Here is a 16,895-nt window from a genome sequence, read left to right as displayed (position 1 = left end):
TAAATAGCACCTGCAAAATGCCAAACATTTTATTAAGTGCCTCACAAAACCTTACTGTGTTTAATACACTGAACAATCGTATTGATCCCTATTTTTGATATAAGCAAAATTAAGGGAAATCAATGTCACAAACTAATAAGAAAAATCTATTCTAGATTTACAAACAAATGTTCCCTCCAACCTTAAAAATCTTATCTTTTCTAATCACCATTTCCTATTACTCCTCTCCTCCAGACAGCAGTAAAATTCTTTATCATTTCCAAAGTGTATTATGAATATCACCATATTTAATCTTTATAGCAATTCTTGGAGGAAAAGTTATCTGGGTTAATCAATAACAAGTATTTATGCACCATTCATCAAGCACCATTATAGGAATGTCCCAGACTTTCAACACTATTTTCCCATTCACTTAACCTATCATAATTTCAGGCACCTCGACCAAACACAGAGCAGGCCCAGCGGCCTGCTGAGGGACAGAGCCGCCCCCCACCCCCCTCGCCTGCCAGGTAGGGGAAGGGTGACCACCGACAGAAAAGGCCCAGTGGCCCAGGGCGGGACAGAGCTTCCAATCACTCCTGCAAGGTAGGCGGGCCTGCGACCCACCAGCAGAAGAGGAGCAGCCGCCTGCTGAGAGGCTGAGCCGCCCCCTCCCCCTGCGCCGGCATAGTAGAGGGAACTGGGACCAATCACAGAGCAGGCCCAGCGGCCTGCTGAGGGGCAGAGCCGCCCCCCACCCCCCTCGCCTGCCAGGTAGGGGAAGGGTGACCACAGACAGAAAAGGCCCAGTGGCCCGCGGCGGGACAGAGCTTCCAATCACTCCTGCAAGGTAGGCGGGCCTGCGACCCACCGGCAGAAGAGGAGCAGCCGCCTGCTGAGAGGCTGAGCCGCCCCCTCCCCCTGCGCCGGCATAGTAGAGGGAACTGGGACCAAACACAGAGCAGGCCCAGCGGCCTGCTGAGGGGCAGAGCCGCCCCCCACACCCCTCGCCTGCCAGGTAGGGGAAGGGTGACCACAGACAGAAAAGGCCCAGTGGCCCGCGGCGGGACAGAGCTTCCAATCACTCCTGCAAGGTAGGCGGGCCTGCGACCCACCAGCAGAAGAGGAGCAGCCGCCTGCTGAGAGGCTGAGCCGCCCCCTCCCCCTGCGCCGGCATAGTAGAGGGAACTGGGACCAAACACAGAGCAGGCCCAGCGGCCTGCTGAGGGGCAGAGCCGCCCCCCACCCCCCTCGCCTGCCAGGTAGGGGAAGGGTGACCACAGACAGAAAAGGCCCAGTGGCCCGCGGCGGGACAGAGCTTCCAATCACTCCTGCAAGGTAGGCGGGCCTGCGACCCACCGGCAGAAGAGGAGCAGCCGCCTGCTGAGAGGCAGAGCCGCCCCCTCCCCCTGCGCCGGCATAGTAGAGGGAACTGGGACCAATCACAGAGCAGGCCCAGCGGCCTGCTGAGGGGCAGAGCCGCCCCCCACCCCCCTCGCCTGCCAGGTAGGGGAAGGGTGACCACAGACAGAAAAGGCCCAGTGGCCCGCGGCGGGACAGAGCTTCCAATCACTCCTGCAAGGTAGGCGGGCCTGCGACCCACCGGCAGAAGAGGAGCAGCCGCCTGCTGAGAGGCTGAGCCGCCCCCTCCCCCTGCGCCGGCATAGTAGAGGGAACTGGGACCAAACACAGAGCAGGCCCAGCGGCCTGCTGAGGGGCAGAGCCGCCCCCCACCCCCCTCGCCTGCCAGGTAGGGGAAGGGTGACCACCGACAGAAAAGGCCCAGTGGCCCGCGGCGGGACAGAGCTTCCAATCACTCCTGCAAGGTAGGCGGGCCTGCGACCCACCGGCAGAAGAGGAGCAGCGGCCTGCTGAGAGGCAGAGCCGCCCCCTCCCCCCCGCGCCTGCAAGGTAGTCGGAACTGAGACCACCATCAGAACAGGTCAGACCTGCAACCGAGAGACAGAACAGGCCCAGTGGCCTGAGGAAGGGTAGAGCCGCCCCCCCCCCCCCACGCCTGCAAAGTAGGCGGACCTGCGACCCACTGGCAGTACAGCCCCAGAGGCCTGCAGAGGGGCAGTGCCGCTGCCTGCGCCTGCAAAGTAGGCAGAACTGCGACCACCGACAGAACAAGCCTAGCGGCCCGCAGAGGGACAGAGCCGCCGCCCGCGCCTGCAAGGACGGCGGACCTGCTACCGACTGGCAGAGCAGGCCCAGCGGCCTGCCGGCGTGGTAGGCACATTGCCCCAATTGGCGGAGGGGCAGAGCCGCCGCCCGCGCCTGCGAGGGAGACTTTGCAACTATACAAGACCAATATAAATATATAGGGGGAAAATTCAATAGCACAACAGTTTCACCAAGAAGAAAGGAACGCGAACAGTATGAAGAGACAAGGAAAGAAAGGACCACAAGCATTGCAGGTCAACTCAACTTTAGAAGAGGTAATAGCTGCAGCTGATGGAATGTCAGATAAAGAATTCAGGATATACATGCTTCAGATGATCTGGAGTCTCAAGGAAGACATCAGACAGCAAAATCAGACAATGAAAGATCACTTCAACAATGAATTACATAAACAAATCCAAAAAGCAAAAGATCAACTATACAGGGAAATAGAGGTTATAAAAAACAAACAAACAGAAATCCTAGAAATGCAGGAAGCAATAAGCCAACTTAAAAACTCAATTGAGAATACTACCAGCAGAGTAGAACACTTAGAAGACAGAACATCAGACAATGAAGATAAAGTATTTCAACTTGAAAAGAACATAGACAGCTCAGCAAGACTGTTAAGAAACCATGAGCAGAACATCCAAGAAATATGGGATAACATCAAGAGACCAAATTTAAGAGTCATTGGGATACAGGAAGGAACAGAGTTTCAAACCAAAGGAATGAGCAATCTATTCAATGAAATAATTCGAGAAAACTTCCCAGACTTGAAGAATGAGACAGAACCCCAAATCCTAGAAGCCTACAGGACGCCGAATGCGCAAAATCATAAGAGACCCACACCTAGACACATTATAATGAAGATGCCCAACATACAGAATAAGGAGAGAATTTTAAAAGCTACAAGAGAAAGGAAGCAGATCACATTTAGGGGTAAGCCAATCAGGATAACAGCTGATCTTTCAACACAGACTCTGAAAGCTAGAAGATCCTGGAATAACATATTTCAAACACTGAAAGAAAATGGGTTCCAACCAAGAATTGTGTTTCCAGCGAAATTAAGCTTCAGGATGGAAGATGAAATTAAAACCTTCCACGATAAACAAAAGTTAAAAGAATTTGCAGCTAGAAAACCATCTCTTCAAAACATCCTTGGCAAAACATTACAGGAAGAGGAAATGGAAAATAACAATGAAAACCAACAGTGGGAGGTAGGACACTAAAGGGGGGAAAATAATCAAAGTGGAAAACAAACCATGTTTAGTAACATAAATAAACAAATATGGCTGGAAGAACAACCCATATCTCAATAATAACCCTAAATGTTAATGGCTTAAACTCACCAATCAAGAGACACAGGCTAGTAGAATGGATCACAAAACAAGACCCAACAATATGCTGCCTACAGGAGACGCATTTGATAGGAAAAGACATACATAGGCTGAAGGTGAAAGGTTGGGAAAAATCATATCACTCATATGGACTTCGGAAACAAGCAGGAGTATCCATACTCATATCAAATAAAATAGATTTTAAGCCAAAGTTAATCAAAAGGGATAAAGAGGGACACTACATACTGCTCAAGGGAACCATACACCAACAAGACATAACAATCATAAATATATATGCCCCAAACAATGGTGCAGCTATGTTCATCAAACAAACTCTTCTCAAGTTCAAGAGTCTAATAGACCACCATACAATAATCATGGGAGACTTCAACACACCTCTCTCACCACTGGAAAGATCTTCCAAACAAAAGTTGAATAAGGAAACTATAGAACTCAATAACACAATTAATAACCTAGACTTAATTGACATATATAGAATATACCACCCAACATCAAACAGTTACACTTTTTTCTCAGCAGCACATGGATCCTTCTCAAAAATAGATCATATATTATGTCACAGGGAAACTCTTAGACAATACAAAGGAGTAGAGATAATACCATGCATCCTATCTGATCATAATGGAATGGAACTGAAAATCAACGATAAAAGAAGGAAGGAAAAAGAATATATCACTTGGAGAATGAACAATAGGTTACTGAATGATCAATGGGTTATAGAAGACATCAAGGAGGAAATTAAAAAATTCTTAGAGATTAATGAAAACACAGACACAACATATCGGAATCTATGGGACACATTGAAAGCAGTTCTAAGAGGAAAATTCATTGCTTGGAGTTCATTCCTTAAAAAAAGAAAAAACCAACAAATAAATGATCTCATACTTCATCTCAAAATCCTAGAAAAAGAAGAGCAAAACAACAGCAAAAGAAGTAGAAGGCAAGAAATAATTAAAATCAGAGCTGAAATCAATGAAATCGAAACAAAAGAAACAATTGAAAAAATTGACAAAACTAAAAGTTGGTTCTTTGAAAAAATAAACAAAATCGACAGACCCTTAGCCATGCTAGCGAAGAGAAGAAGAGAGAGAACTCAAATCACTAACATACGGGATGAAAGAGGCAATATCACAACAGATACTTCAGAAATACAGAAGATAATCAAAAATTATTTTGAATCCTTATACTCCAATAAATTAGAAGATAGTGAAGGCATAGATAAATTTCTTAAGTCATATGATCTGCCCAGATTGAGTCAGGAGGATATAGACAACCTAAACAGACCAATATCAATTGAGGAAATAGAAGAAACCATCAAAAGACTACCAACTAAGAAAAGCCCAGGACCGGATGGGTATACAGCAGAGTTTTACAAAACCTTTAAAGAGGAACTAATACCAATACTTTTCAAGGTACTTCGGGAAATAGAAAAAGAGGGAGAACTTCCAAATTCATTCTACGAGGCCAACATCACCCTGATACCTAAACCAGACAAAGACACTTCAAAGAAAGAAAACTACAGACCAATATCTCTAATGAACCTAGATGCAAAAATCCTCAATAAAATTCTGGCCACTCGGATACAAAGGCACATCAAAAAAATTGTGCACCATGATCAAGTAGGATTCATCCCTGGGATGCAAGGCTGGTTCAATATAAGGAAATCAATAAATGTTATTCACCACATCAATAGACTTAAAAATAAGAACCATATGATCATCTCGATAGATGCGGAAAAAGCATTCAACAAAGTACAGCATCCCTTTATGTTCAAAACTCTAGAAAAACTAGGGATAACAGGAACATACCTCAATATTGTAAAAGCAATCTATGCTAAGCCTCAGGCTAGCATCATTCTGAATGGAGAAAAATTGAAGGCATTCCCTCTAAAATCTGGAACAAGACAGGGATGCCCTCTCTCACCACTTCTGTTCAACATAGTTCTCGAAACACTGGCCAGAGCAATTAGACAGACGAAAGAAATTAAAGGCATCAAAATAGGAAAAGAAGAACTTAAATTATCACTATTTGCAGATGACATGATTCTATACCTAGCAGACCCAAAAGGGTCTACAAAGAAACTATTAGAGCTAATAAATGAATTCAGCAAAGTGGCAGGATATAAAATCAACACGCATAAATCAAAGGCATTCCTGTATATCAGCGACAAATCCTCTGAAATGGAAATGAGGACAACCACTCCATTCACAATATCTTCAAAAAAAATAAAATACTTGGGAATCAACCTAACAAAAGAGGTGAAAGACTTATACAATGAAAACTACAGAACCCTAAAGAGAGAAATAGAAGAAGATCTTAGAAGATGGAAAAATATACCCTGTTCATGGATAGGCAGAACTAACATCATCAAAATGGCGATATTACCAAAAGTTCTCTATAGGTTTAATGCAATGCCAATCAAAATCCCAACGGCATTTCTTGTAGAAATAGAGAAAGCAATCATGAAATTCATATGGAAAAATAAAAGACCCAGAATAGCAAAAACAATGCTAAGCAGGAAGTGTGAATCAGGCGGTATAGCGATACCAGACTTCAAACTATATTACAGAGCAATAGTAACAAAAACAGCATGGTACTGGTACCAAAACAGGCGGGTGGACCAATGGTACAGAATAGAGGACACAGAAACCAATCCACAAAACTACAACTATCTTATATTTGATAAAGGGTCTAAAAGCATGCAATGGAGGAACGATAGCATCTTCAACAAATGGTGCTGGGAAAACTGGAAATCCATATGCAACAAAATGAAACTGAATCCCTTTCTCTCGCCATGCACAAAAGTGAATTCAAAATGGATCAAGGAGCTTGATATCAAATCAGAGACGCGCCGTCTGATAGAAGAAAAAGTTGGCTACGATCTACAGTCGGTGGGGTCGGGCTCCAAATTCCTCAATAGGACACCCATAGCACAAAAGTTAATAACTAGAATCAACAAATGGGACTTACTCAAACTAAAAAGTTTTTTCTCAGCAAAAGATACAATAAGAGAGGTAAATAGATAGCCTACATCCTGGGAACAAATCTTTACTCCTCACACTTCAGATAGAGCCCTAATATCCAGAGTATACAAAGAGCTCAAAAAATTAGACAATAAGAGAACAAACAACCCAATCAACAAATGGGCCAAGGACCTGAACAGACACTTCTCAGAGGAGGACATACAGTCAATCAACAAGTACATGAAAAAATGCTCACCATCTCTAGCAGTCAGAGAAATGCAAATCAAAACCACCCTAAGATACCATCTCACTCCAGTTAGATTGGCAGCCATTATGAAGTCAAACAACAACAAGTGCTGGCGAGGATGTGGGGAAAAGGGTACACTTGTACATTGCTGGTGGGACTGCAAATTGGTGCAGCCAATTTGGAAAGCAGTATGGAGATTTCTTGGAAAGCTGGGAATGGAGCCACCATTTGACCCAGCTATTCCCCTTCTCGGTCTATTCCCTAAAGACCTAAAAAGAGCATGCTACAGGGACACTGCTACAACGATGTTCATAGCAGCACAATTCACAATAGCTAGACTGTGGAACCAACCTAGATGCCCTTCAATGGATGAATGGATAAAAAAATGTGGCATTTATACACAATGGAGTATTACTCTGCATTAAAAAATGACAAAATCATAGAATTTACAGGGAAATGGATGGCATTAGAGCAGATTATGCTAAGTGAAGCTAGCCAATCCCTAAAAAATAAATGTCAAATGTCTTCTTTGATATAAGGAGAGTAACTAAGAACAGAGTAGGGTCGAAGAGCATGAGAAGAAGATTAACATTAAACAGGGATGAGAGGTGGGAGGGAAAGGGAGAGAGAAGGGAAAATGCATGGAAATGGAAGGAGACCCTCAGAGGTATACAAAAGTACATACAAGAGGAAGTGAGGGGAAGGGGAAAAATAATACAAGGGGGACAAACGAATGTCAGTAAAGGGGGCAGAGAGAGAAGAGGGGAGGGGAGGGGAGGGGAGGGGAGGGGGGATAGTAGAGGATAGGAAAGACAGCAGAATACAACAGACACTAGTATGGCAATATGTAAATCAATGGATGTGTAACTGATGTGATTCTGCAATCTGTATATGGGGTAAATATGGGAGCTCATAACCCACTTGAATCAAATTGTGAAATATGATATATCAAGAACTATGTAATGTTTTGAACAGCCAACAATAAAAAATTAAAAAAAAAAAAAATGTAGGAGCAAAAAAAAAAAAAAAATAATAATTTCAGGCACCTGCCTACATCTCTACTTATCCCCTGCATTTTCGCAGCTGAAATATCACATATTATTTTGAAAATTTCTCTCTCTTGTTAAACATCTTTTCAAAGGAATACGTTAAAACCTTTGCGTGACAGGTATCCTGTTCCTCCTTTTTGTTAATTGAGCCTAACTCAATTGTTCAGAGACCTCCAACTAGGCCTGTGTAGAGATGGCTACTTCAGATCATGGGCGCCACCTAGTGGCCACACTCTCTCTTTGGTTTTGCACAAATGTAAACTGGTTTCAAGTTCAGATGATCCTCCACAGGGAAAAGACAACACTAGTCTGGGGCAGACCGGGTGGGGGATTGGGGGGGGGGGCAGTTTAAAGAATGCCAACTTTTTTCCAACAAGAAACACAAAAAGGTCCTAAGACTCAAAGATTCCACCAATACAATACTTGTAGTCTCTAGAGACTCAATGCCATGACAGCAGGAAAGTAAATACGTCGCATTAACATATTGTGACAATATTCTGTAATTTATTATCTCATGAACCAACATGCATGATCAAATGTATCTTAAACAGGCTATGGTGTGTGAATAGTTTTGTCCTATTTTAGGTATTTTTACATTCATTGCTTTTCATATTCTCTTATTTGTGTCATAGAACTTTATTCTTGACTCTCCGATGTTCCCTGTACTTGGGAAAGTTCATTATCTTCCCTTGACCTCTACCTCCATCTATCTTTTACATTTTTTCACTCCAGCAATAGACAATGAATGAGCGGTTGCCATTAATCATGAGGATGGTACTTCTCATTCTATTTATCCTAGATGAGGAATTAGAAAACACTGCACTTTAGTGAAAATCTGAATTCCTTTCATTGCGCATGGAATTTAGATAGAAATGCAGATTCACTGCAATGATTGCATTCTGGAATTATTAGAAAAGGCTGATAATTGTCTTAGGACAAAATATTCATTTTAGAGCATTTGAAAGTTTGATTCCAATAACACGTGATACTAATATGGTATTCCAGAGATACAATGATGAACATGTTCTGCTATATTTGACAGTACTGTACAGTGTATTTACAAATCTGCTGAAGAAGGTTAATTAATGCTAAATATTCTTACCATAATTATTATTTTTAAATACAAATTTCTACATAAAAATCCCCAAAAGTTGTAGTAATTAAATATTTTAGTTTTATGACTCTAAGTTTTCAAAAATTACACTATTAACAATGTTTAAATATCTCCTATTTAAATTTAAATTCTAAACAATTTAAGTCCCAAGGAAATATTTGAATATTCTACTAGTAGATTATTTTCAGTAAAATAACATGGAATAACAAGGCAGAGAGTGGATATCTTGTCTTGTTTAATTATATTTAAGGTAAAGTCTTTCAGTAATTTGCCATTATGAGCAATATAGACTGAGGAGATTCATATAGGTGCTTTTTCTTTTTTTGTTACCTTATTAGTTACTTTATTAGTTATAAGAACAGTTCTGTGGGAGATTAAGGACTGGGTACTATTAACAACAAATCATAAGGCACAGAACAAAAATATAAATAGTTCTATTTGATAATTATTTAAAATGAATTATTTAAAATACACATTACTGGTATCTCAAAATCTTTGATGAGATAGATGAAGTACTGGTAGAAAACAAGAGACATGACTGAAAAGGCTTAAACTGTTTCAAAATTCACTATGAAATGGATTGATAATGTTTAATTACCAGAAAAAAAATCTTCTCTATTTAGAATTCCCAGAAGAAAATGGCAGAAGAAAATCATTCCACAGTGACTGAGTTCATCCTGGCTGGATTAACAGACAAACCAGAGCTCCAGCTGCCCCTCTTCATTCTCTTCCTAGGAGTCTATGTGTTCACAGTGGTAGGGAACCTGGGCATGATCACACTGATTGGGCTCAGCTCTCACCTGCACACTCCCATGTACTATCTCCTCAGTAGTCTCTCCTTTATTGACCTCTGCCATTCTACTGTAATCACACCCAAAATGCTGGTGAACTTTGTGATGGAGAAAAACACCATCTCCTATGCTGAATGCATGACTCAGCTCTACTTCTTTGCAACTTTTGCAATTGCAGAGTGTCACATGTTGGCTGCAATGGCATATGACCGCTATGTTGCTATCTGTAACCCCTTGCTTTACAAGGTAACCATGTCTATTCAAGTCTGTTGTTGGATGGTAGTTGGGGTGTATACTGTGGGCTTGATTGATGCCACAGCTCACATAGTCTGCATGCTAAGAGTGCTTTTCTGTGAAGCTATAATAAACCATTATGCCTGTGATCTTTATCCACTATTGGAGCTCTCCTGTTCCAGTACTTTTATAAATGAGATAGTAGGTTTGTGCATCAGTGCATTTAATATCTTTGTTCCAACCATGACAATCCTTAGCTCCTACATCTTCATCATAGCCAGCATCCTGCGCATTCGCTCCACTGAGGGCAGAGCCAAAGCCTTCAGCACCTGCAGCTCCCACATCTCTGCTGTTTGTCTCTTCTTTGGATCTGCTGCATTCATGTATCTTCAGCCATCATCAGTCAGCTCCATGGACCAAGGGAAAATATCATCTGTGTTTTACACCATTATTGTGCCCATGCTGAATCCTCTGATCTACAGCCTGAGGAATAAAGATGTCAAAGTGGCCCTAAGTAAGCTCCTTGGAAAAAGAAATTTTCTATAAAGAAAGAGTATTTTGTTTTAGAAAAAATTTACAATTTCTGGATGTTTGGTAATAAAATAGTCCAAAGAGCGCAATGAATATTCACAAGAAATAAAATTACTGATAGTTCTCTATTGTTTGGAAGAGGAGCACCAAAGTTAAATTAGGTTCCCAGGAGTAGACTCTTGCAGCACAATGCCCTTCCTGGAAACTCCAGATTCCATCTACTCCAAATAACCCGTATCACCTCTAAATATTTGTCAAAATTTCTTCAAATTCCTCCAGAGGATTAATAATGGTTGTTTATGTTTGTAACATATATCTTTTCAGATAATACTCATTTAGCTTCACTCATCGAATATATATATTTGGTCATATTCTTTAATATTATCAATAGTTTGTGTATTTTGCTTTTTACCTAAGTATATTGGCAAACATTTCTGAAAGTTTGAAATCTAAAATAAATAATTTATTCTATTTGGAATATAAAAGTATAATCCCTAATTCTGACAAGCATGTAGAAGTGTATTAGGTATCTGAGTCAAATGATGGGTGATGAGAACTCCTGATCCAGAAGGAGATGGCTATGTCATGGAAGAGATAGCCAATGATAAACAAGACTGAATATAGTGTTTGTATATATACATATTTATTTTACAAAATTCCTTGCTGGAGTAGAGATCATGCCTTTTTTCTCCATCTGTGTTTTAGAATTTCTCATTTAGAAGTGTCATTGTTTTACTATTGCATTCATATGGGGTATTTGTTCATATAGGAAAGTTAAAATTGTACAATTTGCATTCTGACTAATGAAAAGTACTCTTCCTAACCCCCAAATCAGTACCCATTCTTGAAAAATAAATTGTGTGATGGAGCCAAAAATGTGACTTAGTGTCAAAAAATTCCTTTATTCTCTCATGCCCAAGTAAGTTCCTATTGGTGCTCTTGAAAACAGCAGACAGAAAACTAGTTCTCCTGAGAGGTAATTGTCCCCATTTGTCAGCCTCGGTAGTCTTAACGGCATCCATCAGCTGCTCAGCATCCCTGCCTTCTCCTGATGGTGGTAGTAGCACAAAGATGTTTTCTCCTACGGTCTCCCTAAAACAGTCTCAAAGATTCATGGAGACCAGATATATCTATTTTATGTAAGAGCCACTTCTAAATGAAATGTCAGGGTTATGTTCTCTCTTACACCTCTAAGCTTCAAAGCCTTGAAAAATATGTTGCATGAAGGAGACAAGCCTGATGCCTCCAAGTAACATCATGAGCCTCTCTCTTGCTCTCTGTTATGCTATGCTATGCCCACAGGCAGAGCACTTGCCACTGCTTCTTTACCCAATATGCGCATTTCAAGTCAGTTACGTTTGTTTCATTTTTAGAATCATTTGTCTTATCTAATGGGCATAAAACATTGTTTGCGTTTTGCGTGTGCGGGCGTACACACACACACACACACACAGAGAATGTTGCCTTAAACCAGAAGGTGAATCAGGAGTGGTTCTGTTGCTTATCACAGATATTGTTTCCTTTAAATTGTTGCTCTACTACACTACATGTTGCTTCCATCAGGTAATGTCTCCAGATGCTTCCTTCAGTTCCACCACCTGGTCATCAGGCAGATATCATATGGAAAGAGAAGGGAATGTCCCCTGAATTTAAGAATAGTGACTGGAAAAAATGGACCTCCCCTCTACCTATATCGCTTTGATAAGGACTTAATCACACACACAGACTTGGTAGCTGAAATAGGGCTGAGAAATGCTGTGGGTATCTGGCAACGTGACAAACTAAGACTCAGGGTGTTATTCTTTCAGGAACAAAGAAAGAATGACTATCAGGAATGAACCATTATTCAATGTTTGTATTAAATCAGAGATGACTCAATTTGGTTCTCTCTAGAGTTTTAAATTTTGTATTAGCATTTCTTCTACAAGGAATATTAAATACTAACATAAAAATATACTATTTCACATCTTTTAATATCTACTAGTAATGTGCAAGCCATATCAAGCAACAAAGTCCCTATAATGCCTCAAAAACTCTGCTCATTTCTAAGAACTTGGCTTCATTCTCACAGCTTTCCTACCCTGTCATAGCTTCCTGATTTCATTTTGTCTTTGGATATTTTTATACCTTTCAAACATAAACACAAGTATTTAATGCTCAGGCATTTCTTACCACCCCAGGCAATAAAATGGGCACATCTCTGGTTCATTCACACATTAAATAATGATGTCTCCACTGGTTTGACTTACCATTAATGATTGCTTGTTGGTTCTACTCATAAAAATGTCTAATCTTGTGAAAAACAAGATATAAAAATTAATTTTAAATTAATACATTTGTATCAGAGAAATGAAAGACAAACTGTATTTGAGAATATAACACAAGCTTATCATATTATCTTGTGAAAGAATATTCTGTTGTGTTATCTTCAATTATTAAAACTTTTGGTTACATATACATCCTGTTTCTGGTCCTAAGGTTTGATCATTATTGATGAACAGCATATTTTATTGGACTATAAATTATTTTACTAAATTTTTGCCCTTAAAAACTTAAATGATAGACTTTAACAATTCCTGAAATACCTTTGAACACCAAATTAAAGGTCCATATCCAGAAAAATATAATGAATTTCAGAGTAAATTTAATTATAAAAATAGTTCAACTTGCTGTTTCAAAATTATGTAACATTTCATGAACATTGGATAAAAATACTAAATAAATTTTACTCCATAAAAGTTTACAAGAAAGTAATTTCTATAACCCATTTTTATTATTCCTCAAAATTTCTTTTATTTCTCATGAGGAAAAAGTTAGGGCATTTTTTCATTCTAGTCTTGTTAGGCACTTCTTGCAGGTATGTATCAATATACAGAATTTTAGCAGAGAATTAAATGGAAGCTGTTTTTATTTCATGTGTAAGAAATACTGGTTTTGGGATCTATGACATTAATTGAATACAATTAGTACAGATGAATGAAAATAGAAACAGATCTTAGAAAGTTTGCTTATATGTTGTACTTTTATATTTTTATTTCAAAAAATAACTTTAGAGAATTCATTCAGTGTTTCAAAATACTCCTGAAATTTTTAATTTTTAAATAACATCATAAAATTCACTAGAACTCCAACAATACCTTTCATATATTTTTTAAAATCCAGAGTCAAATAAGAATATTGAAAATACTAAATGCTTGAGAACCAAAATTAAAAAAGAAAATCCTAATTGTTGATTATCCTCAGAGTAGGCACTTGTGGGATGAGAGTCCAGTGGGAGGTCATTATCATTGTTTGTTCCTAATCAGACTCTGATTATCTCTACACAGTACATAAAATCATCACATCAGCCAACTTTTGCCAAGTGGCAAGTGGCTTTGGGCAGGAACTTCAGCAGAGATCAGGATTAGTGATGCAATGGATACCTTTGGTCTGATACTTCCTCAGATCATCAAAATCCTTTTCCTCCAGAGCAACTGAGAAGAAAAATACACAACACTGGACACTCTGGGAAGAAGGAGGGGTATGTCTGAATCCCAGACCTTGACTATTAGAATCTTCTGTTGCGATTTCTGTCTCAGGAGATGGGGACATGGTTGTTTATGTCTTTTACTATTTTCATTGTAAGACTACATATCTGGTGACCACATATTCCCATATTACCTTCCTGTCCTGTGCAGTGTGAAATCACGGCAAACCCTTTTTTGTTTAACTGTTTCAAATCAGGCAGGGTGAGGGCTTTGTTCATTCATTTTGAATCTGTATTAACTCTTGTCTGTGCTTCTTACAATAAATTTATTGCTCAATTTTTATTGAGACTTGTGATATGCAAGGCACTGTGCCAGCACTGTAATGAATTTACAATTAAGTATGGAAGAAAGGCTGTTAAATAAATCAGTGAATCCAGAATTACCACATGCTACAGAGAATCAAAATAACATCTTATGGACACACAGAATTTGATCTTATTAACTGTGGTGTCACTATTAAAGATCTTAACCAAAGGGCCTTAACTATTAAGTAGGATTTCACAGGATAACCTGAAAGAAGAGAAACAGAAGAAATAATGAGTTAAAACTAAGGGCTTACTAAAAGGTCCTTGCATGTAATAGTCACTCCATGGAATACTTGTCGGAACACAGAAGAAGAAAACCAAACATTTTCTTTGTTTACTACTTTCGCTGACTCTCATTCTGGCCTACAACCATAATAGCTTTGTCCTGTAGCATCTGCCCATTCAAGGTAGTCCCCGCAGTGTCTAGTCAGTCTCTCTGACCTCTTCTAGCACCCAACATTCTGAGAGCAGATACTCTCTACTAATCTCTTTATGCTGCACACCCACAACAAATATTTTGTTTATCACTATTTAATTTGCTTTAGTCCTCAGCCTAATAGTAATCTTGAATTATTAACTCCATATAATTTCATTATTATTTTCTGTATCTTTTAAATTATTCCCTTTGTGGCATCATCCAAATTATTGATATTTAAAACTATATTCTCCCTATCTTTCATATGTATGTGTATAGATAGATAGATAGAGATAGATAAATAGATTTCTTCTGATTTTCAAAGCAATCTAAACATAATATTTCTGAATTTATAACTTAAGATATCTTACCTTATGATTATTGTTCCCCATTTTCACCTAACTATGATATGTTGCTCTCTATGTTCATCTACACCACATCCATAATTTGTGTCCAGAAGACTACTACAAAGAATTTATAAGAAAGTTTACAAAACTCAGGATAACTCAGGATTATCCCATATTTTCACTCTATTAATACAGTAAATGTCCAAAGAAACAAAATCTGCATATACTTTGTGTTTACAATGGTCAAAGTGAGAAGCAGAAAATAAAATAACAGGAAGCAGGCAGGAGTGTAAGGTAGAATAGGAAATATAGGGAGTATGTTCAATGGGAATAAACATTTACTTATGCTAGATGAACAAGTTCTAAAGATGTTCTATTGAGTATGCTACCTATGGTTAACAAGATGATATTGTGCATTTCCATACTTTAAGAAGACAGATCTCATATTACATATTCTTAACAAATAAAAAACATAATCAAAACCAACAAAAATCACAAAAGTACATATGGGAACTTTAGAAGGAGGAAATATATCAATTATTTTGAACATGATAGTATTATGGGACTTAGATCCAAATTGAACAAATGGTATCCAATAAATATGTACAGTTACTTGTATATTAATTCTACCTAAAGAAAAGTGTTAGGAAACAAAAACAATCTTTTTGCCCATACACTGTTTTGGTATTTTGCGTTTGGTCCAAGCTCTCCAAGAAGGATTTGACAAATAAAGCCAAAACCACTTATGACGAACAGGTTATTTGGTAATTCCCTCTGGAGTCTAAGACATTCACACACCCAGGTGTTTGTGTGTATACATGCACACACACACACTTTTGTAGAGCAGAACAGGAAGTGATAGGAATTAAGATCATGCATCAGAGTCACACTGATGCATTGGGGGGATCTCAATCCATGGAATGGGTCAGAGCACAAAACAGCTGTCAAAATTGAAACAATCAGGCCAGAGATAATGTAGCTTATTTGTTGGGGACCAATATTAGTAGGACAGCCTTTTGAGATGCCAGAACACAGAAAAAGCAGTCGAGAACAAAATGTAAAGAATCAGAAATATGGAGGGGAGATTTCTTAGTCTGTTTTGTGCTGTAATAGTAGCATACCACAGACTGGCCAGGCATGGTGGCATACATCTGTTTTCCCAAAGGCTAGGAAGGCTGAGGCAGGAGGATTGCAATTCAAGATTAGCCTCAGCAACTTAGAGAGGCCCTAAGCAACTTAGTGAGATCCTGTCTCAAAATAAAACAAAAAAAGGCATAGGGATATTGCCCAGTGGTTAAACACCACTGAGTTTCAACCCTAGAACAAAAATCAATAAATAATTACCACAGATGAGGTAAAGTAGAATAGTCAGAAATACATATGGCTCAAAGTTCAGAAGACCGGAAAATCCAAGGTCAAAAGATCACATCTGGCAAGGGTCTCTTGCCACAAAATCACATAGTGGAATTCAAGAACTGGAGAGAGAGAGAGAGAGAGAGAGAGAGAGAGAGAGAGAGAGAGAGAGAGAGAGAGAGAAGGAAGTAGCTCATCTTATCCTTAAATTAGGAACCCACAACTATGATAACTAACCCACTCTCAAAACACCATTAATCCACTCATCTCATGACAAAATCTCTTCTTTAAAGTCCTAATTCTCAACACAATTGACATTGGGCATCAAGTTTACAATACATGGAATTTTGAGGACATTCAAATTACCCTAGTATGGGAGCTCCACTTTGTTATTACAGGTATAATCAGAAAATGTAGTAAAATAAAAAAGTAAGTTTTAAGAAAGATAACACGAAAACTGTCAGCCTTGGGTTAACAAAATTAGCCACGTTTTATCTCCATCATGAAATAACAATT

General features: G+C 39.2%; 1 protein-coding gene across 2 annotated transcripts in view; it reads left to right on the top strand.

Moving 5' to 3' along the window:
• Positions 1-10,505, top strand: part of LOC114088830 (olfactory receptor 8G50-like) — a 170,479-nt gene extending 159,974 nt beyond the window's left edge. For both annotated transcript variants that reach the window (XM_071616804.1, XM_027930566.2), the window contains exon 3: positions 9,500-10,505. In XM_071616804.1, the coding sequence (XP_071472905.1) occupies positions 9,515-10,447 (933 nt within the window). In that variant the 5' untranslated portion in view covers positions 9,500-9,514 and the 3' untranslated portion in view covers positions 10,448-10,505. The remainder of the gene's footprint in view (positions 1-9,499) is intronic.
• The last annotated feature ends 6,390 nt before the right edge of the window (positions 10,506-16,895 follow it).

This window comes from Marmota flaviventris, chromosome 9, assembly GCF_047511675.1.
Source record: "Marmota flaviventris isolate mMarFla1 chromosome 9, mMarFla1.hap1, whole genome shotgun sequence".
Classification (NCBI taxonomy): Eukaryota; Metazoa; Chordata; class Mammalia; order Rodentia; family Sciuridae; genus Marmota; species Marmota flaviventris.
This window is presented reverse-complemented; position numbering and strand designations above follow the sequence as displayed.